The sequence below is a fragment of the Vigna unguiculata genome, chromosome 7 (assembly GCF_037176805.1).
Source record: "Vigna unguiculata cultivar grain cowpea cultivar isolate G323 ecotype 2 chromosome 7, ASM3717680v1, whole genome shotgun sequence".
NCBI classification, from domain to species: domain Eukaryota; kingdom Viridiplantae; phylum Streptophyta; class Magnoliopsida; order Fabales; family Fabaceae; genus Vigna; species Vigna unguiculata.
The window spans coordinates 37,921,586-37,949,539 of NC_140798.1; the positions used below are offsets into that span (position 1 = coordinate 37,921,586).

Genomic DNA, 27,954 nt, shown 5'->3' on the forward strand with positions numbered 1-27,954 from the left:
GATTATTCATCATGAAAACTTTAGAATCAGAGAAATTGCATGAGGGATACTACAGTGTAAAAAGTGTTTCTTTAGGAAACCCTCACACCAAAATTTGAAAGAATGTAAGATTTAATAGACAGAAAAAGCAAAAAGTATCGTGCTTTTGTTAGATTTATTTTTTTGGATTAACAAAAATGTAAATATAAATTTGTTTGTTTTTTTAGATAAAGAGTTGGGGGTTAATTAGCCAAATCGTACATAATTAGATTTGAAAGAGTTGGGTTAGTTGCGTGGGCCTTCCATCTATAGCTTCCTCACATGCAAACGGAGACAAAAAGTATCTCATTTCCCCAACATTCTAAAGCTCAAAACCGCGTCACTGCACGAATCAATAACTAATTAACATTAATTAACCAACATAATTTAATTATTATCAAATGCGTGTTCACAGAGTTTTGGATCTTTCTTTTCACAAGGAAACGGTCTCGGTTCAATTTGCAATACATTGGATTTTTTTTTTCTCCAATAAAGTTATTTTGGTTCAATAAATACTAAAGAAAATCAATTTAGAATTTAAAATATGCCATGATGATATAGTTGAAGAAGAATATTGTACTACATCAATCAATTTACTTTAAGTGGTGGTTCCATGTGATTATGTACTTGCATTATCAAAAAAAAAAAAAAATCTATGAAAGAATAAAATGTACTAATTAATTCCATTTTCATGAGCAACGGTTATATGCTTTTCATTTCTCATCAATTAACTATTCCTTCACGGAGGAAAATAACCCACCACCTAGATTACATCAAATAATTAATTATCATATAAAATAATGTCTAAGAATCTTATCCTATCAGGTACAAAGATAAAGATAATCTTTGCCAATTATTGCAATGTTTCATGCACGCTTAACGCCACCATCACTTTTCTTTACCCTAGTTCATCAATACTTCATAAGCTACCAAATCACTACTTCTAGAGAACCCTGCAGATTCCTTTTCTGGGAATTTCGTTTCCCCCCCCCCCCCCCCCCCCCCCCTTTTTTTTTTCCTAAGCTATAGATATATAGTTGTTGATTATGTTTTGAGAATTTTCACACAAATGGTGTCAGAAATTGTGGCTTTTAAATAAATAAAAATTGTTACCTGGTTCCCATAAAGTTTTGTTGGATATTGATTTTGTAGATAGCAGAAAATGCTATCCAATGTATTGGTAGACAAACGTCAAGGGTTTATTTGTTTTTTGTTGAAGGAAAGTAAGCAAAAATTTGTCTGTATGCGTAGCATTCTTCATTCTGCAACTTTGGTGCATGGATATTAGGAAACCAAGTGTGAAGAGGGTGTGTGAGGACCCACACGGTTGCAATGAGATCCATGGCAACATTTTCTTACCAAAACAGTGAGTTAGGTGCTGCATAAGCCGTTATTCTTTTCCCCTCTTTTGATCTAAAAGGATTGAACTTTACTGTGAAAAAGAGCTACAAAATGGACCCACCATTATCTCAGTTGCCCCCTAAGGATTTTGGTGAAAAATATTTCTTCTCAGATCCCTTCTTTGACTGGTAGATATGTAATATGGCGGATCATGAAATCTTCTTCTTACTAATCCTTGTCAGTAAAATGTGTTTGATATTTTATAATTGTGAAGTGATGAGCACTTTTCATATGTTACCTTAGGATGGTAATCTCTTGGATGATCCAAATATCATTTTCAGATAGCAGAAAACCAGATTGTGTAATGATATTTACATAACTTTAACCTTGAAATTGGGTAGAGAATATAGGTTAAAATGAAAAGTTGATGTGTCATTTTCATTAGGGAAGAGTTATACGACACTGCATTATAGGCATTTGAGTGAGAACAGGAAAATGATGGAGGGAGTGAGGACTGAGGAGGGAAAAAGTAACGACAATACATGCTTTAGTATATGGTATGGGAGGGCGTGATAATAACTAATAAAGCCTTAGCAAAATCCTCTTTTTAGTCAAAATATAAAATCAAAGCATATACACACAAAAGGAAAAGGGTATAAGATCTTATGCCTTTAATCATTCCTCTAACTAGACTTTTATTTTTGTTTTAGTCTGACCAAATACAACACAAACAAAAAGCAGTGGTTAAAATTAATCTGAGTAAAGTCTCTTCTCCATGCACCGGAAGTATGGATCATTGAGAAGATCAGAAAATGCAGAAGAATAAGAACAGCCTCTAATCTTGTAAACAAGAAAGTGTTAATGGTATTTATATAGAGTTTTGATGGAGAGTTTTTTATTTACCTAGGTAGTTAAAAGTACCTAACTATTTCCTATGACTCTGAAACTGAATAAACGAAGGGGAAGTAGGTAGTTACTTTTTTCATTGAGATGCTAAAATAATTTTTTACTTTAAGTTTTACATGTACACACGTGCCATCCGCCGCTACCTAAAAGGCTCAATATGAAGAGGATTAGGTTCGAAGTTGGACCACTGAAATGAAATCACATTCCCTCTCTCTCTCTCTCCCTACCCCCACCGAATTTTAGTCCTTGTGAACATAGTGCCTATTTGTTACAAAGCCAAATGCACTTACCATTTGCCCTTTGTGCTTTAAAATTTTGGCGCTTTCTGTCCCTTTTTCAACTCCATGTCCCATGAAGTAAAGTTCAGGCAAGAATAAAAGGAAAGTAGACACCAGGATAGTACTACTACTACTACAATATTCCTCATTTGAAGATCCAAGACAACACATATTCTCCCTCTGTTCCTCTGTTCCTCTGCAACAAATGGAATATGAATGTACTCCTCTTGCCTGGGAATTCTACTACCAAGAAGAGGTGTCACACTCACTCACAAATCTACTTTGTTTCATTTCAATTTTTCTTTTTTGCTCCTGTTTGCTCAGTGTTGTGTCATCAGCAGGGGTTACAAGACTTGAAACATTCCCTTCTCTACACAACCCTGGAGCTAGAAGCAACAATTGCATCAGCTAAGGAGGAGATTACCAGAAGAGAATGTGAATTGATCCATGTCAATGACCTCTTAAGCAGGGTCACCAAAGAGAGAGATGAAGCTCAAGCAAAATGCCAGAAGCTAATGCTGGAAAAACTGAAGCTGCAACAAGAACTTCATCAGCACCAGAACAAACACCAACAAGAACAAGAACAACAACAACAACTTGGTCAGACAAATCAAAGAGACACCACATCACAGAGTGAAGAAGAGGTGCAAGAAGGGTTCTCTGAAAAGCACTCTTCTGACTGTGAAGAAACCAGCATGCCCTCTTCTGGTGGGAGTTCAACCCCACATCCAACACCACTCCAAGTAGTGCTTGAATTAGCAGAAAAGAAACCATTGCCTGAAAAAGGAAAACTCTTGAAGGCAGTGGTGGAAGCTGGACCACTGCTTCAGACACTTCTCTTGGCTGGACCACTCCCACAGTGGCAGCACCCTCCTCCACACCTCAACTCCATTGAAATCCCTCCAGTGGCCATTTCACCTCAAGACTCTTCCAAAACCACTTTCCCTTTCAATAACAAGAGGGACCTTCTTCTCCACTCTGATTCTCCGGTTTCAAAGAGTAGAAAGGTCATCACTCAGCACTTCCCAACACCTACCACTGCTTCACATCATTCCCTTTCACACCCATCATTTTCATAATGCTTTCTTCTGCATACCAAATCACACTCAAACAGGTGTCCAACTGCATCACCTCATCTTTGTCCTCTTATCAACAAACTCTGACCTACTTTTCTGTGCTGGGAAAAAAAAAAATCTTCATCTTAGTGTTTACAATTTTCTTTTCTTTTCTCTAATCTTATCTTGTTATGTATATATGAGAGCTAAGTTCTCACAAAATTGATGGGAATCAAGTAGCCTCCTCCATGTTATGACACAGTTTTGTACTTTGGTAGATAGATATTAGAGGGTGATGTAATGTAATGTAAGGTAACCAGGCTTCAAATGGCTTATAATTTTTAATTTAAGGCTGTTGTTGTGCTAGTGTTATTGCTCTTAATCTGTTGCTTTCTTTGCTTAATACAATAATGATACTTTAGTATTAGCAACCGAGCAATCATATATTTTCCGAGAATTTTTCTTTTCCATGAAGCACACTTCATTCAATGTTAGTGTCTGCCATTAAAAGAGCACCTAATTTGGCTCCCCATCATGAAGAATGGATGTTGGTCAGACCAGGCTAAACGACTATAATAAACTATTTTATGTAATTAATTGTTGGTGGTTTATTTTATGAACGAAAAAGAAAAAGGACATTTTGGAATCACTTGAATTATAGTCAAACAGTGTTCATTTCACATGGAGCGGCCATGAATCACGATCATGGCTGTGTCTCAACCACTAAACGCAATCGGTCAATGAAAATAATTAATGGTAATTAGCATGAGGCAAATGCTAATAAATAACAAGTTTTTTATAAGGAAAAAAATCTATTGTATTAAAAATATAAATGTTAGAAATGGGTTTTAAGTCTAACTCAATCCTATCAAATTTTATCAAATTAAACTAATTTGTATGATGAAATTTACACTTCACTTATATATTATAAAATTGTTTTATCTTTTAGTCGATGTGAGACTTTCAACACATTCCTCACACCGAAGTATATTTATATAAAATTTTTAATTTATTAAAATCATAGAAAACATATAGAAGATTTATTATATATATATATATATAATGCGATTAAGACATTTGATTAAGGGGAGAGTTATAAATATGATGGAGTGCACATGCAATGAGAAGAATATCCACTTAATCTGCAGAACATGGCATTGACATGGAATTCCACATAGACTTGCACGGTGGCAGATTATTGCTGACTTGGAGGACCACATCACCCTCTATGTCTCTCTCTCACCCTATACCTACTAACTTGTGTTTCATATGTTATTATATATAAATATAAATCTAGAACATTCTATTTGTTTTTTTACTAGTTAATTAGTATAAATATTCTAGTTAATATGTATGAAAGTCTCTTTATATAATTGACATTATATTAAGAAATTTTTATATAATTATTTTTACCGATTAACAATTTTAACTTATAAACTCCTAGTAATTAATAGTTTATGATATTTAACTTATAAGTTGTGAGTAGATAATTTAATTTATTGAATGAGAAATAACTAGTATAATTGATAGATGAATTTGTTGATAAATATAAAAAAAATAATTATATAAATTTATTATCTAGATAAAAATATATTTTCATACCATAACATTTTCTTATTTTATTATATATAAATAAATAAATAAATTATTATTAATATTTTAGTTTATTTGTTTTAAAGTTTTATAATTTTATTTTAACAAATAATTTTATTTTAAATTATTGAGAGCACAAATAGGGGGATTTGTGAAATTGAAAATGGGCAATAATAAGTAAAATGAAATTAAAGGTGATAAAAATATGTTAAAATATAAGAAATAATAATAAAATAAGATTAAATAAACAAAGAAACTAGTTGAAGTATTTTGTAGTTTAAAAATTATAAATTTTAAGATAAATTACTTTTAAATATTACCAAACAGTTTTTATTGATTAAATTAACTTACAAACTAATCAAATAAGTTAATAGTTAATTTTCTGATCTTATCAAATATCATCTTTAACTTTAGTGAAGGATGAAAATAAGTGATAAATTGAGTTTTAACACCTAGGTGTATTGAAAAAAAAATATCATATTCAGACCATATTATACTTGAAAAATATGTTAAACGTGTTTTTCTCAATTGATAATGATGATACCAATTGCGGTTCAAGTATTTTATATTCTTTTCTTTTACTTCACTAGTTAATTTTACTGATACAATACATTCGTTCTAGAGAAGCCTATAATGTACATATCAATAAAGTAATAAATTTCTTTTCTTTAATTTGATTGATTATTTTGACCTAAGATTTTTGCTTTTTTTTTTTCCGTATTGTGGAATGGAGCCATTGGTTAAATAGTGAGAGAAAATTAAATTCAATAAAAATACACATTTTCAATCTTTTCGTGATACTTTGAAAAGTGTAATTGAAACGCCAAAAGTCCAGAAATTGAACACGACACCACGAAGATGAAGAGGTTTCAAAGATTGTAATAATGACATAAAATAATTTGATCCTAATTCTATGTAACGAAGCAAAGAAAGTGTTTACTTAAACAAGATAGATGAATGTATTGTTTGGGTTGAAAAAAGAAGATAAAATCAGAAGGGGTACCTACTTGACCAAGCAAATCTTTGACAGGTAAATAGTTATTATGATGAACATGGTTGACAATAAGATACAAATTAAAGCATTAATTTGTGGTTATGAAAGACCATAAAAGTAGAAAAATATGAGATTAACATGGTGACAGCCTGTTTTTGCTATAAAAAGATTAAAACCAAATTTCATGGTGTTAAGCACATGGAACTGTACGTGTCACATGAAGCAAACTATGGACAAAAAACCTTTGTCTTAAGTCATAGTCTAAAGTTACGTAGTTCCAACAATTCAACACCTTAATCTTCAACCTCATCAAATCACCGTTGTTTGTTCCACGAACAATATTCAGAACCAGTTGTATAGCAAAAACAAAAATAGCCTCTAAGTCCACAGAATTTCTTCCGCCTACGCTTTCTTTTCTTTAACTCAAAGACCAAATTTGTCACTTACATTTTCAATAACCCCTCTGTAAACAACTCGCGAAGTGGGTTTAAATCCGTTTTCAAGAGTTTAAGTGATTTTCTATTTTTTTATTTTTATATATTTTAAAATTATTTAAAATATTTTAGTTGTAAAAATATTATGGTGTATTTTTTCTGTGATATCCCATTTTAATAAGATTAAACTACTAAATAAAATATCACACAGTTATAATAACGAGAAGCATTCAGATGAATATAAAACGTAGGGAAGATAACTATTACAGTCATCCGGAAATACTCCAAAGGAAACTTAGGCATACCACATGGTCCTAAGCAAAAGGAAATTTAAGGGTTCAAAGGTCTTGCAAAAGGGTTGCCCTCAAGGCAACTAATACAAAAAGGCCTCATGGCCATGAAACTACTCCTAAGGCATCCATATAGGGAAAACTAAGCCGCACCGCTGCGTCTCCCGGATCCATCTCGAACCTCCCTCTCATCTGCTCCCACCAGAAGGTGATCATCGCAAGAGAGAAAACATAACAGAAACAAACACAACAATGCAAGGGTAAGCTAGTGTAATGTGAAACTTAGCATAGTGTAAAAGAATAAGTGCATGAATATCCACAGGCATACATCACAGAGACACATAAATCATGTTATGGCAGACAAGCAAGACACTATGACTCAATTATCCGGATACATATACTAGGATCGGATTCACTGGACGCTTACACTTGTGGTGGCCTCTACTGCTCTGCAGAGCCATTGCCAATGGGTTTCACCCTACCACACACGAGGTTAGCCTTTAAGCGTCTAAGGCCATTATCCTGCCAAAGACTAGGGCCTCCCGCTACTCTCACCACTTGGGTCAGTTTGCTCTACTTGAGACTCACTAACCCTTTAGAGTTTCGGGATGCGATCCTTACTTGAATCCTTATCTTAATATATACACTACACGCCACCATAAAGTCTCCCCACGGGACTCATGGAATTACGCCTATCACCCCAAATTTATGTTTCATACCATATCCACCACCTTTTTCTCGAAACATCCAATTCTCATGCAAGTTCTCAACCAACCAACCAAACAAAATCCATGTGTTATTCATGCCAACATACAAATTTTTAGTTCACAAGATTCAAACAACCACATAAACATATTCACATTCTTTAGGTTTTGAAAGAAAGGGGTAAATAAATAAATCACAAAATTCACCCATCAAACACAGAGAGAAAACAGAATTGGAACCACCCGCTGTAGCAGCCTCGCTCAAGCTAGGAGTAGTCGCCCAGGCGAGAGAAGCTGTCTCGCTCAGGCGACTGGCTCTCGCTTAGGCGAGCCTACAACATTGGGTCTTGGAAGGTTTCATGATTTCTCGCTCAGGCGACGCTGTCTCGCCTGAGCGAGCTGGCCTGTCGCCCAAAAAGGCAGCCCCTCGCCTGGGCGAGTGCTCGAGGCAGGACCAGGGTGAGCATTCTGATACCCTCGCCTAGGCGAGACGAGCTCGCTTGGGCGAGAATAGCATAGCTCACCACTGTCAACCCACATGCAGTGGCGGAAACCGCCCAGATCCACTCCCAAACACACATGCAACTCCATTTCATCCAACAAAAGCACACTATGCACGCATATAAACATACAACGACCAAAAACAGCCAAGAATAATTTAAGACCGATGAATCTAGCTTCCCTTACCTCTATATTGAGCACCAAAAGCAACCCGATCTGAACTAAGGGGTACTACAACTTCAGGAATGAGCTGAAACACGGAAAAAGGGACAAAACGAGCTCAGAGAACTTAACCCCAACTTGACCCACGCGTTTTAAACGGAGAGGAAAAGGAAATGAACGGACCAGAAGCCCCGAAGTTCACTTACTTGGAAAAGAAAAGGTCTTGGTAGCTCGGAGACGTGCGGCTGGTGTGCCCTAGCAGAGGACAAGAGAGCAGAGGAAACTGTTTTCTGAGAAGGGATACAAGAGCAAATGAGTGAACACTGCAGGGTACAGGGTCCTACTGTAGGGCTAGCTTTGGGCCTCCGAAAAGGCCAGGCCCAAAACTCTATACACTGAAAAAAAGGCTTACATTTTCTACATATAAATTGTTCAGTCCGATTTTCCTACATATAAATTGAAAAGGGTTATGTACTGGTCATTGTTAAGATAAAAAGTTGTATCACTAATTTGTGTATGGTGTGTGCCTTGAGAAAAGAAGGATGGTTCAGTGTTTTCACGTAGTGGATAGGACCACAATTGGATCCAATGGACTCCTGACATAGCCCACACTCTTGACATATCTTGGACCAAACTCTGTAATCATCAGCCCATACCAAAATCACGACCACCAATGCTCATGCCTGCCGAAAAGGAAAAACACATTTTTGTTTTGAAAAATATATTTCATCAAACTAAGTTTGTGGAACTCAAACTCAGTGCTCTGAATAATAATAAGTATTAAAATTTGAGCGAATGAGATTTTGAAGATAGGTAATTGATGGGATTGCATTGGAAGAAGAAGAGTTTGAGGTAATTGATTGGAATTCCCATGGACGCCCTATAAGATGAACCCTAAAAAAAAGGGGTATGGAAAAATGATTGGAGGGAAGCAGAGAGCGGCAAATGCAAATGAACAGTACTGAATTTATTAATTTAATTTGTAATTTTGTTTAAAAGAAGAAAGGTAAAGCAGGAGAAAGTGACAAAATCCCAGTAAAGCGTGACAGTGCCAGCTCCATTTGGCCTCTCAACCCAAAGTCTTGTGCTTTTCACATACCCATTTCCCCATTCGCCCCACTCCCCTTTCTGCTTCCCCTTTCACCAAATGGGTCATCTCCTTCTTCCATAACATAACAACATACCCACGTTTTCTCCTTTTCTCTCTCTTCTTCTTCTTCTTCTTCTTCTTCTTCGTGGGGTTTAACGTTTCACTCTACAACAACAGCAACAAGGAGAAGAAGAACAGGATTAGAATGTTTTCTAGGTTGATACATCCCCATGAAGGGGGTGTTGGGCAGGAAGACATGCAGGGTGCTTCCAATCACGCTCACCTCGGAGACCCTTGTCTTGTTCTCACCTCTGACCCCAAACCTCGTCTTCGGTGGACCTCTGACCTTCACGAACGCTTTGTTGATGCTGTCACTCAACTTGGGGGTGCCAGTAGTGAGTAATTTTTCCCCTTTCATATTTCATTCATGCTATTATGTCTGCTGCTGTGTTTTTTTTTTTTGGCGTGCTGTAATTGTGATGACATGGATCCCATTTGGTGAAATTTGTTATTAATTTGTGTGTTTTGGCACTGTTGGCTTGATACTGTTAGGAAATTGTTTCGAGTTGTTGGGATTCGTGCAGAGGTTTTATTTGTTGTTCATGGAGGCCGGAGTTAGGTAGCAGGGAAAGGAGGGGCCTTTCTTATCTTAGTTGTAGTGGTATATGTTGGAATTGCAGGTTTGGCTGCATTAGATATAGGGTTATTCTCCTAATTATTAGTGTAGCATGTTGTTGTGGCGTGAAAGAAAACTTTGCTGTAATTAGTGATTGTGTGTCTTGTACTGTGGCATAATTATGCACTCGATATTGCTATCCCTCGAAAAAATAAAAAATACTGTAACTACCCAACATTAACCACCACAAGCAAATCTTAATATTTTGCTTATTTCCTAACAAGTTGAAATTCATCAATTTTTTGAGTGGTGAATAATGTGATAAACTAGACAATATAATGTGTGTTTGGAAGCAGAAGTAACGTCAAATGGCCAAAGCTACAACCGGTAGTATCTATTGAGATGTGGCAAACCACATCAAATAGGCCTAGTAATGTGTTACCAAACACGCTAGTGGGATATAGAAGGACCTAGAATGGTTACAATGTGGAATACTAGGTTTTAGTCACTAAACTATAATAAAGCTTATTCTAAGGCTCTTTTTGATTGTTTTCAATTTCATTGCAGCATATTGATTTTCGTCACTCTAGTAGTTAGTTGCCTTCTATTTCTGTATATATTTCAGTATCTTTCCCATGCACTCATGCTGTGTGTTTTTCATAATGCAATACCATTCTCAATGAAAATTGACTTTATCTAGGACCCACAAATCTTTAGCTAGCTTTTACCTAGCACAATGCCACCACTATCCAGGAATGAGGGGAGGAGAAAGCATTCAGTAATTGGTACATTAACTTTAGTTCCGGTGTTGGAGATATGTTCTTCAAGTCAAAAGTACATCCCTTTAGATTTTTTCTAAATATCACGGCGATTTAGTCGTCTTCATGTTATTCTTGATTCATTTACTTTTTTCTCAATTTGTAGTAGGGTTATTTATGATTTGTGAATATATTCTAGGAAATTCTGATATATACACGAGTGATATCATCAAGCGTCTTCTGCTCACTGTATTAAATTTATTTTTTACAGAAGCCACTCCTAAAGCGATCATGAGAACCATGAATGTCAAGGGTTTGACACTCTATCATTTAAAAAGTCATCTACAGGTTCATTTTGCATATAATTTTGCAACAGTTGATTACATATGAATTGGTGAAATTGAAATTTTAAGATAATGTTCTGTCTTACACTATTGTTCATTGCATTGCAGAAGTACAGGCTTGGAAAGCAATCAGGAAAAGATTCTGATGAGGGATGCAAAGATGGTAGGTTTATCTATCTTTATTTTTGAAAAATATTCCACCTTTTTTTTAAAAAAAATTTGATGTATCGAATTGAATCACGTATCAATGTCTGTTTCAATGGATTGGTCACATTTTGATCTGTGTTGTTGCCTTGCTAAAAGAAAGGTTGATTCATACACCAGCAATACTGTTTATATTATAAGCTTTTTTGTATTGGTCTAAACATAGTCTCATTCATTGAAAAACCCATGCAAGGGATGTCAGGTTCATATCTTCAAGAAAGCCCCGGTACTGACAACTCATCTCCAAAGTTACCAACTTCTGATGCAAACGAGTAAGAATTCTATGGTATCTTGAGAAACAATTTATTCGTGTCCCCAGATGTCTGAATGGTTGTTGATAAACAAATTGAAAGTTCCAATGTCACGTGTAGGGGTCATGAAGTGAAGGAGGCATTAAGAGCACAAATGGAAGTGCAAAGTAAACTACACTTACTAGTGGAGGTAAATTTCCTTCTCACAATGTAAGGTGCTTTATCGTGTGGACAGATATGAACTAAATAAATAATAACAGAGAATGTTCTATTCAGTGTTCTACAAAGAAATAGTTGGTATACCTTATAAATGTACCCTAACACTTACTATTTTTAAGAATTATGGTATTGCAGGCAGAAAAGCACTTGCAAATTCGGCAGGATGCAGAGCGGAGGTACATGGGCATGCTTGAGCGAGCATGTAAGATGTTAGCAGATCAATTTATTGGGGATATAATTATGGACACAGATGGTCAAAAATTTCAAGGGCTGGAAAGCAAAACACCCAGAAATTCCCTTGTTGATCACGTTGGGTTTTTCCCTCAAGTGTGTTCTGAGGTAGGTGGAATGCATGTTTCAGAAGTACCACCTATTCTCCACCCTCAAGGAGCTGATTGTTCCACTGAAAGTTGCCTGACATCACTGGAGAGTTTAGGAGGGTTGACGCTCGAAGGATCTCCGGGCGGATCAAAGAAGAGGATGCTGAGCTTGGATTCAATGGTGGCACCATTGATCTGGAGTGAAGCCAACACCAGAACTCAAGGAATCCATTTAGCTCAAGTCAATCCTCCAGGAATAACTAGGTATGGTATGTAGGGTAGGGTTGGGAAGTTTAGTTCCTCATGAAGAGAGTTGTGAGGAAGTGCTTTGTTCCAAGCTTTTAGGATTAAGTTCTGAATTAGATTCTCATCTGTTCTTGTCCATCAAGTTGGTGATAATCAACTTGCTCACATGTCATTGTGTAAATTGAAAATACCTTGTGCCTTAACTTAGACCATCGTTAAAGGTTGGCGCTGACCATGTACGTTTCTCACTTCTTCCTTAGTGGCCTTCGTTCTGAACTTTTTTATTTTTTCTAATTATTAACCATTACGAATTCTTAGAATTACTGTGTTCTGCTGGTACAATGGTTCTACCTCCATTTGGTATACAGAGCATTGGTTCTTTATTTTTCTGTTGTCACTGAGGGACTTTGTTTTTCGTTTATTTATTATTGCCATTAGCAGAGTCTTGATAGATAGCCTCCCTTATATCATTTGGGTTTTGGACAACTCATGGTGTTGTCAAATAATTCTTTCATTATGGTTTTGTCCTTGTAGAGTTGCAATGAAATAGGCAATATAAACAAAAATAAAATTAAAAATTCAATGCAGTAAAAAATCCTGCACATATAATTTATATTTATAATTAATACATGATACTAATCATAGTTAATAAATTTAAAGAAATAATTTTTGTTGATTCAAGGGCTAAAATTAAGCAATTAAATGATATACATATTGGAATATATTTTGCAAAATAAACATAGATTTTGATTTTAATTTATTTAAGTTAGATAGTAGATAATCATATATTAGTATGTTTATTTTTAATTTTTATATATGATATATGTAAAAGAAATTTCCAATTCAACTATCTGTTTTGAAAATATAATTCAATGGAAATATATTGAATGAGATATTAGTTAATAAAATTTATACTAGAGTAATACATGTTTGGCCATTCTTTTCTTTAAAAAACTATTATCAATAATAAAATATTTTGTTGAAATATAATATTCCAAAGATTATCATTTATCTTTTAAATCATATAAAATTCTATATTTCGTTGTTTGTAGTAGATCTTTATAATTTCATTCTAACCGCCGAAATTCCAGACATACATGTCAACGCAACAAAAGTACATTCTTCACTTATGAAACCGGAGATTGTATTAAACAATCATACCACATGGATCGATTGGTGGACATTTATTCGGATTACATAGTAAATGTAATCAAAGAAAATAAATAACAAGTCCCATTGTCTCCTCTCCCACAAATAAGGAACAAGTCCACACATGGTTGAGATTTGAATTACACAACAGAAGCAGAAAAAATATGTATGGTACAAGTTGTTGCATTAAGGAAAACAAGTGACAACACAAAATGTTTGGAGAAAATAAAAACTTTTCAACTTGATATCTTTCTCTGAAGAAGCAAACTTAACTCAGATTCAATATTCCTTCAGCTATCACAAACTGTCGTTGACAAACATCTGTTAACTGCGAAACACATTAAATTTTGTCCAACTAGACAACTGGTTGTAAGTGTAAGCTGGGTAGGAAAGTAAAGGAAAGATGATTGATTGTGATGAGGAGAATTACGAGCAAACTTTACAATTGGGAGGAAGGTGAATAGTACTGATTTCCATTGACATTTTGGTGAGTTTCAACTCAAGGAGACTGATAACACACCACAGTCCAAAAGGAAGCTTTGTGAAAGCCGGGCAGGATCGAATTTCCAGTTGTCTCAGAGAGGGGAGTGCCTTGGGGTTTATATACCAATAATCCAAGTGCTCCAGCTTCCAAACTCTTAACACACGCAGCTGAGGAAAACTTTCAGGAAGGGTGGTGAAAATGTTTCCAGTGTAGGATTCTGCAAGTAAAGACAAGGAGCGAAGGTTGGGAAGATCTTTCAAAATTACCATGGGGTCCTTCTCTAGTTTGGAATGTGATAGGGTAAGTTCAACCAGGCTTGGGGAAGCTGAGATAGAATAGATGGACAAGTGAAGCATCCCGGCAAATACATGTCATAGAGATTAATCTGATTCTTCAAAGAATTCAAGGATATCTTCCAAGGCCCACCCTTTTCATCTCGTGATTTTAGCTTCAAGGATTGGAAGTATCCTAGTTTTGCAATCCAATCAGCTACTGCCTCGAGTTGTGATTCCATTGCCTTTGGCTGGAGTGACATTGATTGGCATGCTATTCCCAGTCTTTTGATATTGACCAACTTGTCCATTGTCAAGAAGAAGGAGAAGGAGAAGAAGAAGAAGAAGAAGAAAAAGAAGAGAGGAGAAGGAGAAGAAGGTGAAGAAGGTGAAGAAGAAGAAGGAGAAGAAGGAGAAGGAGAAGGAAAAGAAAGAGAAGGACAAGAAGGAGAAGGAAAAAAAGGAGAAGGAGAAGAAGGAGAAGGAGAAGAAGAAGAAGAAGAAGAAGAAGGAGAAGGAGTAGAAGGAAAAGGAGGAGGAGAAGAAGGAGAAGGAGAAGGAGAAGAAGAAGAAAAGAAGGAGCAGAAGGAGAAGGAGCAGAAGGAGATGGAGGAGGAGGAGAAGAAAGAGAAGGAGGAGAAGAAGGAAAAGAAGGAAAAGGAGGAGAAGGAGGAGAATAATGAGAAGAAGGAGAAGGAGAATAACGAGGAGAAGGAGGATAAGAAGGAGAAGAAGGAGAAGAAGATGACGGCGGCGGCGGTGGCGACGACAACAACGACAAAGAAAAAAACGAAAAAAAAATATGAAAGAATGAGGAGGAAGATGATGAACAGTGCATGTTATTTACCGACGGATTTTTTGGTAATTACGACGAATTTTTTGCTCGATAATTATCAACATATTTTTCTATCGATAATTACCGACGAATTTTTCCGTCATCGAAAGATTTATCGATGGATTTTTTGTCAGTAATTATCGACGGAATATGATTTTCGTCAATCAAATTTTATCGACAAGAGTTTTACAGATAGATTTTATATCGTCGATAATCTGTCGGTAATGTTGATTTACCGACAGATTTGACCATACCTACAGATTTTGACCGTCGATAATATAAGTTTTTCTTGTAGTGTCAGCTTTTCTAAAAGTTTTACCACCAAATACTAGAAGTAGTCCCCCGAGCAATTGAAAAAACTCATTTTTGAACAGCTTTGGAGAAGTCTTTTCATGAAAAAGATTATGCGCTCAAAGGAGTGATGGGTTCTTGAAAGATGGAACTGCTCCAGTTCCATCAAATGGAGCACTACTGAAGTGGAGTTTGATGAAAGCCTTATGTTTTAGCATATCGCTACAGATCTTATAATTAAAATTGGCTCATTTTTTTCATTTTCTAATCTCTATTTTTTTTTCTAAAATTAAAGTTTGAAAAATTTAAAAGAAAAACTTATTTCACCTGCTTTATTTACCATTAACTAATATTTCTTTATTTTTTATTTTTTTCAAAAATAAATTTATCCATCCAGATGAAATTGGATGTTAACACCGGTATATGATAAACTATATACAAAGGCATTTGCAACGTATACACACCTTCTCATTTTTCTCAAATGTAAGATTTTTCTGCACCTTAATTACATTTGTCTCAATTTGGTGTATGATAACCTAAATACAAAAGTATTTGCTTTACTTTCATCTATGAGATGCTTTGGTTAAGCAATCACAAGAATTAGGGAATACGGTTCATTTTTATTATAATATTGTAACAAAATTGTAACTTAAAATTATAATTTTGTATTTGTAAAGATGGTATAACCTTGTGTCACATAATTATAATTTTGTACGCAACATTATAATTTAAATTATATTGTTATATGCAAAATTAGAACTTAAAATTATAATTTTAAACACAAAATTATAATATTACCTACGTACCATCTTTAGTTAGGTGGGGTGGTAGTGTTATATTGCACCTGCTTTAATTTTTAGTTGAAAAATAGGTTTTAATAATAATTATATTAGTTTTTAATTAAATGAAATATGTACAACACATAACAGTTTGAGAAATGTGCTGGTTAAACGATCATAGAAATTTGAGAGTTGATTTTATCTACTCATGTCTTAATAACAATAACATGTGGTCCAACCTTATATCATAATTTAATTTAATTAAATTGATAAATTATTCAAATGTCTCAGTTATACGTTGTATCTTCTTATTAAATATTCTTTCTATATTGTCCACCAGAAAGAAGACGTGTGCTAAAATGGATGTGCTTGCGCAATTGCAACGAGTTGCAAGATGATAATTGAACTGAGTGAATGTATTCAGCAATTAAGAGAAAAAGGAACAAATTTGTGGGGTTTAACGTCAATAGACTAACTAACTCTATGAAGTCGGAAAATAAATGGTAAAAAAATGAAAAATAAAAAATGATAAGAAACGTTTGGCTGAAAATTTTGTGTCATGCAACATTAATCATGATAAGAAACAATTAGGAGGAGGTATCACTTAACAATATAAAGATTTCACATGTTCGTCGGCATTTTAACTTTCATACCAATCAACTATCTTCGCTATAATACTCATCAATTATTCTGTATGAGCAGTGAGGGTAATTGGTGGTGGATTCAGTGTGAAAAGAAGGATGGTTTAGGAATAAATAAAAGATATTTAGATGAGTAATTAATTCAAATTTTTATTTAATGAATTTTGACTTAATTCTCATTAAACAAAATCATTAAGTATTTACAATATTTTTTTTATTTTTTTAAGTAGTTTTTTATTTTTGTAGTAAATAAGAAGACGTTTTTGAAGTAAATAAGAAGACGTGACTGATATTTTCGTCTTTCATATCCAATTCACCGATCAACTCTCTTTTCTAATCTCTTAGGATTAGTCGAGCAACTTGTTCTTTTCTTTCTTTACATAGAGTTGATGAGAGTGGAAGAGTGGAAAGGAATTGTTTAGAGAGAGTTGATTAAAGAGTGGAAGGAATTGAGGAGAGAATAAATATATTTGTATTGAAGATATAAAAATAGAAGTACCGACTAAATAATCAAAATCAAATAAAAGGGTACTTTGACAAAAATAAAAATACTTTTGTTCATTTAATAGAATGAAAATTTTTAATAAGGACCGAATTGAAAAAATATATACATTTATGAGATACATAAACCCACTTGCCTAATTTTTATTATGAAAATTTATTACATAAATTTAGTCATGAAATTTTGTAAAATAAGTTAAAAAAAATACAAAAATTCAGATTAAGTATTTTTCAACCAAGCACTCAATTTATCAATAACAAAAATAAAAAAACAAGAATAATAACGAAAGAAAACATCACAGAACTAATCAAATGAAAAGAAACTTAAAAGAAACCATGCCTTAAACTTAAACGTTCTCTGCATAATCGATTGTATTCTTCATCCGCACGTTGAAATAGTCTTTATGTGCTCCTCGTCTCATTGGCTAAGGTACCATCAACATTATATTTTACCTTGTAAATCCAGTTACAGCTTATGGACTTTTTGTCTTTAGGTAGAGGAACAAGATTCCATGTGTGATTAGTATCCATTGCTTCAAGCTCAGCTTTGAACATGCTTCTTGGTGCAAATTCTTGCTACACATGCTAATAATACAACTTCCTCGGTCAGAGTTCGGATTACACAAGACGATCAAGGTAAAAAATATATACACATTCTTTCAAGAAATAGCCTTCAACGAGAACCAAACTTACCTTCACTCTTACGCGCCGGAGAACCTATTTTTCTGACATTTCTTCTGACAAGGCAGTGTACGCAAACCGCACCTGACTGCCAAACATAATAAATTTTTGCATTAGGAAACCTGTGAGCTGAAAGAGAAAGAAAACGAAGGAAGGATAAAGGGAGGTAACTCACAATAGGGGCGAATCATCTCTGTGGACTTCACAGTTTGGCGGAATGTTGTACTTTTCGGCATGAATTTCCATTGGCATGTTTGTCAACTTCAACTCAAGAAGACTGTTAACATGATTTAATCCATCAGGAAGCACTTTCATGCGTGGACATAATCGGATCTCCAGTTGTCTCAGGGAGGGAAGTGCTTTCTCCTCTATTTTCCATTCCTCTAATTGCTCCAACTTCCAAACTCTCAAGACACGAAGCTGAGAAAAGCTGTCAGACTCGCAAACAATTCTTTGTCCCAAGTAAGAGTCTGCAAATAAAGACAATGAGCGAAGATTCGGAGCATCTTTCAAAATTTGCATGGGATCATCCTCTAGTTTCGAATGTGACAGGGTAAGCACAACAAGGGTTGAGGGAAGGAAGAGCTGATTCAATGGAGTGTTCAAGCATCCGAACAAATACAAGTCAGTGAGATTAGTATGATGTTGCAAAAACTTCAAGTGTATTTTCGATGGTCGACCTTGTTTATCTCTTGATCTTAACCTCAGTGATTGGAGGTATTGTAGTTTCGCAATCCAGTCAGCCACTGCACTCACCTGTGAATGGCACGTTATTCCCAATTTAGTGATATTGACCAATTTGTCCAAACCACCCTTGACAGGAGTCTCTTCGTCTACAAAAACTCCCCACAATGTTTGGAGGTCATGTAGAGAACGGCCTATATCTATTCCTATTGGTTTGGGTGGAAATGTGATGCGGTTACTCTCACTCAAGGACAGGTGTCTCAGTTTCATTTTCCAGATGGATCTTGGTAGAGTTTGTATGTAAGTGTGTTTCAGATCCAGAGTCTGGAGTTGCAGCAAGCTATTTATATATGGTGAAAGTAACTCTAGATAAGTCCATCTTAGGCCAAGATACCTCAATCGAGAAAGTTTTGCAATGTCTTTGGGCAAGTTGGGCTTGTACACGCCTTCTAAAACAAGCACTCGCAGCTGTAGAAGACAATTGTTCAAAATACAGTGCTGCAGAAAGTTACGTATATCATGACCAGACTTACTTGCAAGTCGAGTATCAAAGGACAGGAAGGAGGAAACGCTCTGGTAGTAGGTTCTCAGGGAATCGCAATCACTGGCATAGGTGAACCTCTTACCATGAATATGCTTGTGCCAGATATCTTTTACTTCAAGGTGATCTGCCACCCGACGTATTCTGAAATTTTTTGGAACTGCCTCCAAATCTGTGCTAGTGCCGCCGACTTGAGGAATTCTAGATTCAGTGGATTTGAAGATTTGACGCAAACCATTAGGGAAACGACATGTTTTGACCTTGCCATTGCGCTTTCTCTTGGCAATTTGAACCATGTTGAGATCTATCAACTCAATCAAGTACCTTTCTGCTACCAGCTCTGGTGGCCATTCTTGGTCTTCCCCAAGAGGCACAAAGCCCTCTGCCACCCAGAGAGCGACCAATCTTCTTACAGGAATCTCAAAATCAGCCGGAAACAGTTCAAAATAAAATAAACATCTCCTTAGATAGGAAGGTAAGTTGTTGACAGTGTCAAATGTTTCAGACCATGTGTTTTGATCTTCATTGGGCTGCTCTAGCACCTTTGCCCACTCTTCAGCAGTTACATCTTTATGAAAAAGCAATTTGCTCTTTTTTTGTATTTCGAGTGGTAGTCCCCCGCATTTGGCCATAATTTTTTTCCCAATCTCTTCAATCTCGTTCTCGTGTAGCTTTGGCTCCAAGTTCATTTTCACATTCAATTCTCTCGTCAAGAGAATCCAACTATTTTTATCATCTAATAAACGTAAAGGATGTACAAAGAACGACTTACTACATGCTCTTAGCGCTTCCATTGCATTGTTTGTGGTAAGAAGAAATCGGCTGGCTGTTAACCTGTCAGGTATGGCCTCCCTCAAGTTGTCCAGGGCATGGGCAGTTTGGAAGCCATCAACAACAATCAGATACTTTTTAGTCGCCAAGGTTGTAAGTACGACTTGTGTTGTCCACATGTCATGTTCACCTCCCATAATTATTTCGGCAGCCTTCTTGGCTATTTGGTTTTTGAGCGGTTCAACCGTCGAACTTGGAGTCACCCATATGACACAATCAAAATGAGATAGAACAGCTTCGCTTCTATATATGAAGCTGGCCAGTTCGGTCTTACCCGTGCCTTTAGTTCCAACTATTGAACAAATGCAACGGTGTTTCTCATCCGACAGTAACTGGGCCATCAAAATCTCCACGTCTTCATCAAACCCGACCATTCTGGATTCTTTAGCAATGAGAAGTGGTTGTGTCTTCCTGCATAATGACTCAGCTTGGGATTGACGTTGAACCAAACTACATGCCTTTCTACCTCTTCCCGCATCTTCTATTTTCTTTCTTATCTTCTTTATCTTGTCCATGATATGAATCCGTGCCTTGAATCCCAGAATGTTGTTTAGCAGTGTCACATGCTTCAATTCACACGCGCATTCTTTAATAACAAGATCAAGTTCCGGGACAATTTCTTTCATTTGGTCCACCCAAATCTTGTATCTTTCGTCTAATTTTTCATATCCAATCTCTTGTAAATCATCAAAGAGAGCATTCATTAATTGTTTTTCTCCCTTGATTAATTGGAACTCTTTTTCGAACTCCGTGATATGCCGATGCGAACAAGAATCGGGCTGTGCAACTAACTTCAAACCGAGATTATCGCCTTCGAGTACCGATTGTCTTTCACGAATATGTATATTTGCAATGCCGTAAATTTCTTTTCTTTTGGAGATATTGATAATTTCTTTCAATAAGCGATCGATGTTCTTGGCAAATATAATTCTTCTAAGGAAGAAAAAAAGCCCATCCTTATCTGGATACGCATCAACAATGGAATGTCCCTCTCGAGCCACCATTCTCAATTGCTCCACCCACACTTTTTGTCTCTGATTCACATCTTCCGCAGCGCCATCAATATCATTCAAAAACACTTTTATGATAGCTAAATATCTTCGGACTGTGTTTAAATTGTGGTCCAAACACCTCCACAAAGACTCAAATAGCTGGAAACATGTAGATGTAAGAGGTTCTGATCTTGAACCTATAATGTCTTCCATCACTGGTTTCCATCCATCTCCGAAAGTCACTATTTTCCCTCCATCTTCGAAAGTCCTCCTACTGGACAATGCATATCCAAACTGATTATTGATATGCTCCATCTGTTCCATAAAATTCAACTCCATAACATGTTGCTGAAAAGGACAGCACCGTCCAGTCATTCCTATGCCTTTCTGGTGCATCAGGTTAGGTTTCAGATATCCCTCTTGGGTCTAAGCCTTTTCTTAATCCAAACGAGACGATGAACAGCGATTAATGCCGCCGGAGATGTACACTAGATCTGTTAAACGGCCAAATTGAAGAAAGATATTATCTTACATCTACTATATTTTTTATGCGTGTTGAGATGCGTAATACGGATGGTTCTTACCGGATTTTGTGAGGAGGTATTCGAAGGCGTCGTGGAGAAGGCTTCGAAGGCGGAGTATGAGGCTATCAAGCTGAATTGTAATTTGAGAGAAGCTCTACTTGAGGAGAAACATATAATTTGAGTCTGAGTACGTAATTGAATATAATATAATAGAAAGTTATAATTTAATAAAATATTTATTTAACGTATAATATAATCTTATAATAAATTATTATATCATATAATATTATTTGAAAATATCTTAAAGATATTTTATAATATTGTTGAGATATGTACAAAGCCAAATGATAAGGAACAAGGTAGTTAAAATCTTGATATTATGGGTAAGAAGTTCACAAAATCGACAATTTGCCGCTCATAAATTTTACTTTATATAATAAATGATAAATCATTAAATAGAATCAACTTTTGTATCGCTACTCCATCACACTTTTACAAAATTAATCATACAAGTTTAGGGTCGTAAGAATGTTATATTTTAATTAATTGGAATAAAATAAACATTTGTTTAAGTCCGCATTTTGTTATTGAGAGTTTGATCGGACTTAATTAGAATGCAAATTTATAAAATTTTAAAAGTTATATTACAATATGAAATATTAGGAATTATATTATAATATGAAATATTATGAGTATTAAATTTTTTAAAAAATTATGAAAATATGAGAGATATAAGATATATGACAGATATAAGATATATTTACAAAAGGAGGAACTTTTTATTTTATTTTATTCATGATATATATATATTATCGGATCAATAATTTTGTGACTTTATTTTCAACAAAAATCCAGTAAAGTCATCTAACTTTATATTTTGTTACACACACATATATTATAATATGAGATATTACGAGTCATATAATTGCACTATAAAATATTATAAATGTTGAGAATTTGTAGGAGAGATTTAAAATGTATGACAGATATAAGAGATATGTTACTAAGAAATTACTTATTCATACTCTCTCTATATATATAACAGAAATGTAATAAAATATAAAATTAAATGACTTTATGATATTTTTTTTTAAAATAACATTACAAAATTATGAATCCGAAAATTTTTCCTTTTCTATTTAGGTGAGACGAGGACTTAAGCGAATATTTAATGTAATAAAAAATCACTTATTTTCAATTTTGTTTTAATTAAAATCTTATTTTATTAGTCTTGATTAGATTTTATTTTAATTGAAATTCAAGAAGATGCAAGTTTCAATAGAAAAGTCCTTCAAATTTTAATTAAGTTTGAATTTTGTTTTAATTAAAACCTCATTCACAACATTCACACACACAAAAAAAATTGTAAGTCTAGAAAAATGTAATTTCTAAATGGTAATAATAAGAAAAAAATCTTAATTGGATGATGTATCTATAAGAAAATCTTTAATTGTATAAAATGCTAAAAAAATGTAAATTTTAATCGTAATTATTCTTAAATTATATTTATTTTTAATTAGTGATGTTGTGGCCGGTACAATAAACTTAATTGTATTAAATTTATATTTTATTTCAATTTTACGTTCGACAATACTAAATATTTTATATTTTAATTAAATTTAGAAATATTCTTATAATATCTTGCGTTACGTGCATATTATTTTTAAAATAAATATCACACTACAATAAATATAATTATGAGTATAATATGTCATAAATTTCATAATTTTGATTTAAATTTAACCATTAGTATGTCATATATATATATATATATATATATATATATATATATACGCGTGCGTGTGTGAAAAAATGTTATTGTATTAAATTTTAATTACATTAAATGTAAAAGAATGTGAATTTTAATTATATTTATTTTTAATTTGGGGAATTTATTATACACATTACAATGAACTTTTTATCGCATTAAATTTCAATTAACTTTACATTTTATTTGAATTTTACGATTCCCATAAATGAAAAATATTTTATATTTCAATTAGTTATATAAATATTCTTATAATATCCTTCATTACAATACATATTATTTCAGAAAAATATAACATCATAATAAATATAATATAATAATGAGTATAATCTATCACGAATCTCAATTAAATCTAATCATTAATATATATATATATATATATATATATATATATATATATATATATATATATATATATATATATATAAAAGAATTCTGTTAACAATAGTATTAAATATTTTATCATATTTAAAATTTTAATAATCTAATTGTATTATATACTAATATAAAAAATTAATAAAATTTACTTTTCTTTTTCAAAAAATAAAAAATAATGTCAAATAACTAAATTTATTCAAAAACTATAAAAGAGAATATTAAGACGGTTAAAAGCAATTAACAAAAATTAAAATATTTTTATATAAGGTATATATATATATATATGGTTATTTGAGAGACTGTGGTTATATGTATTATATATTTTGATCTTATTTATATAAGGTATTTGACATTATTTTTATTCCAAAATTTTAAGATAGTAAATGTTATGTATTTTTATTCTTATATAGTGTTTAACTTTGTCTATCCTATCCAATGTGGGACTTTAACTCACACTTGGACTATTTCCAACAACCACTCATATACACCATCTGAGATAAGTAATAAAAACTTCAACACACCACTCACATGGCTGCAAGATATTGATTGGAACACTCATATGACCGACCCATCACGATCTTTGACTTATATTGATTTATCTTGACCTTCGACCTAGTATGACATGTCTCAAATTTTCATCTGGAACAATCCATCTCGGTCTAAGTTGACCTGTTTCTACATTCTGTCAAAGATGAATTGTGTCACATTTCACCTAGAACAGTGTGTGTCAAATTTAGTTGAAGAGAAACAAATATACTATAACTATAAGAAAACAAACTGGTAGGGGTATCATACAACAACCCTTATTTAATTTTTTGACACGTGTTCCTCTTATTGGTTTTTTAGTTATTTACTTACTCTCCATAAAGTATCAGAAATCTCCGTGTATCACATCTCTACATCTCTCCAATTGAAATTCAAATCTTACAAATTGGAATGCATTATTGAAGGGCAGGAACACTATGGATGAATGAGTGTGATTGGATTTGTCATACTGGTACGTAGTTTGCAATCTTGGAGCCAATTTTCAAAATGATTTTATAATACATTGTGCTTAGTTTTCTTTGTATGCCAAACCGTGGAAGGAAGAATTTTTTTTTTTGCTCTTCATCTATTGAGGTAAGATTTTTGTGTTCTTTGTCTTTGATCATAGAAATTTTCTCTAATTCTTCGTTGGTGGTTTGTGTTACTTAAATTAAAACTGATCAGGTAAGATGTTTTTGTTAGTTTCTGTTAGGTTCTTCTTCTACTTTTATGTTTCTCTCTGTTACTTTTTTTTTTTGCATATAAGATTTTCGTGTTATTTGGTGTTTCCTCGGGTTGAATCTTGAAGAATGAAGGTTATGTTATTCTTCTACTTATTTCCAGTCGCCATAAGCTTGAAGGTAATGTTCTTCTTCTACTACTTTTCTATTTTTCTTCTTCTTCTTCTTCTTCTTCTTTTTTCTGACATATAAGATTTTCGTGTTCTTTTGTGTTTCTTGGGTTGAAGCTTGAAGGTTACATTGTTCTTCTACTTATTTTTGGTCACCATAAACTTGAAGATTCTTCTTCTAAGTTTTTTGTTTGCCTTTGCTATTATTATTTTTTAAATATAAGATTTCCGTGTTTTTTCTGTTCCTAGGTTGATGAGCTTCATTAATTTGATTGTTAGAGAGTTAAAGCTATATTTCCAAATGTTGGTGCAGTCCTTCTGAAATATTGGTGGAAAAATGTTATCTTTACATTTGTAAGGTAACTTCTAAAGCTTCATGTTTTATCCTGGTGAAAAAATAGTCGTGGAGTATACCTTAATGTATATGATTGCGACTTTTGAATTGCACTAATTACATAATAGAGTAGTCGTTGTAGATCCAACCATGACATCTTAATTCTTTTACTATTTATAGTAAATTTGTCGTGTGTGTTTGTAATATTTACAATTTTCTTTCAAATTATACATACAATGGAAGTCTAGGCTCCTCATCATGTGGAATCCACGGTTGATTAGTGATGTTGGAGTTGGATTTAATGTCTAAAAAAAAATAAGGGTCTTCTTTCTAAGGTACGATTTCTGAGTCATCATATGCTTTACTACTTAGGCTTCAAATGATTGTAAATGGTATTTACATGAACTTGGTTTTTAATGTTATTATATGTATTAGGTTGTTTATCGTAAGATTGGTTTATTCTGATCACACTATACTAAATTATGATATGTTTATTGTATATCACTTCTACAACTGTCTATTTCACGAGACCAATGCCATCTGAAGCAATCTTCAGGTGTTATTCAGGATAAGGTCTTCTGTTTCCATCTCATAATGTTATTATTCAGGCCAATGTCTATTTACATTTTTGGATTGTGTTTTTAATATTTATGTTCTTACATATTGAATGCATTAGAAGGTATACTAATTTTTATATTTCGTATTCTCATGAATAATAATTTTATTATCTTATGAATTACTGATATTTCAATCTTCATGTAAAACAATATAAATTAATGAAAATTATATTTTGTCATCGATGCATTTTAAGCATTTGATGAATTCTATATTTAGAGGCAGCCAAAGGTAAGCCTCCAAAAGGACAATGTAGAAAATTGTTCCAACAGTTGATTGATCAGGTGAAGGTGAGCTACTGCCACACTATATGTGTCTTCCACAAGGATCTCAAGGTTCATTTTCTTCCTTTTCAAGTTCAAAATTGCACCACATGGTTATCTTTGGTCTTGTGTTTTTCACACAAGTGTTGTTATGTCCTTACAGCTTGAGAATGTATCGGTGGATCACGAAGAAAACATGAAAATAACTGATTTTGGTCTTAGTGTTTTACCCCAACATCTTAAGGTAAGATGTTATATGCTTTCAACCACTTTAGATAAAACATATGATTTTTCTTATTGGCTGAACCATGTGAAAATTTCTAGGCAGATATTGTGGCTGAACAACTTTAGTGATTGTTTGTCTTACTGTGGCTTAATTATGCACTCGATATTGCTATCCCTCGAAAAATAAAAAATACTGTAACTACCCAACATTAACCACCACAAGCAAACCTTAATATTTTGCTTACTTCCTAACAAGTTGAAATTCATCAATTTAGTGAGTAGTGAATAATGTGATAAACTAGACAATATAATGTGTGTTTGGAAGCAGAACTAACGTCAAATGGCCAAAGCGGTAGGATCTATTGAGATGTGGCAAACCACATCAAATAGGCCTAGTAATGTGTTACCAAACACGCTAGTGGGATATAGAAGGACCTAGAATGGTTACAATGTGGAATACTAGGTTTTAGTCACTAAACTATAATAAAGCTTATTCTAAGGCTCTTTTTGATTGTTTTCAATTTCATTGCAGCATATTGATTTTCGTCACTCTAGTAGTTAGTTGCCTTCTATTTCTGTATATATTTCAGTAGGCATCTTTCCCATGAACTCATGCTTTGTGTTTTTCATAATGCAATACCATTCTCAATTAAAATTGACTTTATCTACGACCCGCAAATCTTTAGCTAGGTTTTACGTAGCACAATGCCACTATCAAGGAATGAGCGGAGGATAAAGCATTACATGAACTTAGTTCCGCTGTTGGAGATATGTTCTTGAAGTCAAGTGTACATTCCTTTAGATTTTTTCTAAATATCACGGAGATTTAGTCGTCTTCATGTTATTCTTGATTCATTTACTTTTTTCTCAATTTGTAGTAGGGTTATTTATGATTTGTGAATATATTATAGGAAATTCTGATATATATCATGAATCTTCTTATCACTGCTATATTCTTAAATTTATTTTTTACAGAAGCCAATCATGAGAACATGAATGTCAAGGGTTTGACGCTCTATCATTTAAAAAGTCATCTTCAGCTTCATTCTGCATATAATTTTGCAACAGTTGATTACATGAATTGGTGAAATTGAAACTTTAAGATAATGTTCTGTTTTACACTATTGTTCATTACATGAATTAATGTGTTCTGCCGGTACAATGGTTCTACCTCCATTTGGTATTGGTTCTTTATTTAGTAGAGTCTTGATAGATAGCTCCTTATATCATTTGGGTTTTGGACAACTCATTGTGTTGTCAAATAATTCTTTCATGGTTTTGCCCTTTATAGAGTTGTAATAAACAGTATCTAAAAGAAATAGGCAATATAAACAAAAATAAAATAAAAAATTCAATGCAATAAAAATGCTGCACATATAATTTATAATACATGATACTAAGCATTGTTAATAAATTTAAATAAATAAATTTTGTTGATTCAAGGACTAAAATTAAGCAATTAAATGA

The 27,954-nt window shown here is 33.7% G+C and overlaps 3 protein-coding genes and 1 long non-coding RNA gene across 7 annotated transcripts; 2 read left to right on the forward strand and 2 right to left on the reverse strand.

Moving 5' to 3' along the window:
• The first annotated feature begins 2,477 nt into the window (after window positions 1-2,477).
• LOC114190532 (uncharacterized) lies at window positions 2,478-3,964 on the forward strand. The gene is made up of 2 exons (XM_028079458.2): window positions 2,478-2,799; window positions 2,885-3,964. The coding sequence occupies exons 1-2, from the start codon at window positions 2,749-2,751 to the stop codon at window positions 3,620-3,622; spliced, it is 789 nt and encodes a 262-aa protein (XP_027935259.1). The 5' UTR covers window positions 2,478-2,748; the 3' UTR covers window positions 3,623-3,964.
• A 2,872-nt stretch (window positions 3,965-6,836) lies between these two features.
• LOC114192476 (uncharacterized) lies at window positions 6,837-8,735 on the reverse strand. Its single transcript, XR_003606109.2, has 3 exons — window positions 8,483-8,735; window positions 8,301-8,364; window positions 6,837-7,101 (listed from the first exon to the last, which is right to left on the reverse strand). It is a non-coding gene; the product is annotated as an uncharacterized LOC114192476 (long non-coding RNA).
• A 570-nt stretch (window positions 8,736-9,305) lies between these two features.
• On the forward strand, window positions 9,306-12,572 carry LOC114192474 (protein PHR1-LIKE 2-like). Of its 4 annotated transcripts, none has more exons than XM_028082207.2 (6): window positions 9,306-9,761; window positions 11,012-11,088; window positions 11,193-11,247; window positions 11,482-11,560; window positions 11,642-11,729; window positions 11,894-12,572. In XM_028082207.2, the coding sequence occupies exons 1-6, from the start codon at window positions 9,572-9,574 to the stop codon at window positions 12,353-12,355; spliced, it is 951 nt and encodes a 316-aa protein (XP_027938008.1). In that variant the 5' UTR covers window positions 9,306-9,571; the 3' UTR covers window positions 12,356-12,572. The 4 variants fall into 4 exon arrangements, with proteins under 4 accessions (XP_027938008.1, XP_027938010.1, XP_027938011.1 ...); XM_028082209.2 differs by having other exon boundaries at window positions 11,491-11,560; XM_028082210.2 differs by having other exon boundaries at window positions 9,310-9,761; window positions 11,660-11,729.
• A 4,900-nt stretch (window positions 12,573-17,472) lies between these two features.
• LOC114190060 (putative disease resistance RPP13-like protein 3) lies at window positions 17,473-21,698 on the reverse strand. The gene is made up of 4 exons (XM_028078825.2): window positions 21,590-21,698; window positions 18,133-21,499; window positions 17,970-18,045; window positions 17,473-17,861 (listed from the first exon to the last, which is right to left on the reverse strand). Exons 2-3 carry the CDS (start codon window positions 21,399-21,401, stop codon window positions 17,994-17,996), a joined length of 3,321 nt encoding a protein of 1,106 aa, XP_027934626.1. The 5' UTR covers window positions 21,402-21,499; window positions 21,590-21,698; the 3' UTR covers window positions 17,473-17,861; window positions 17,970-17,993.
• Between the last annotated feature and the right edge of the window lie 6,256 nt (window positions 21,699-27,954).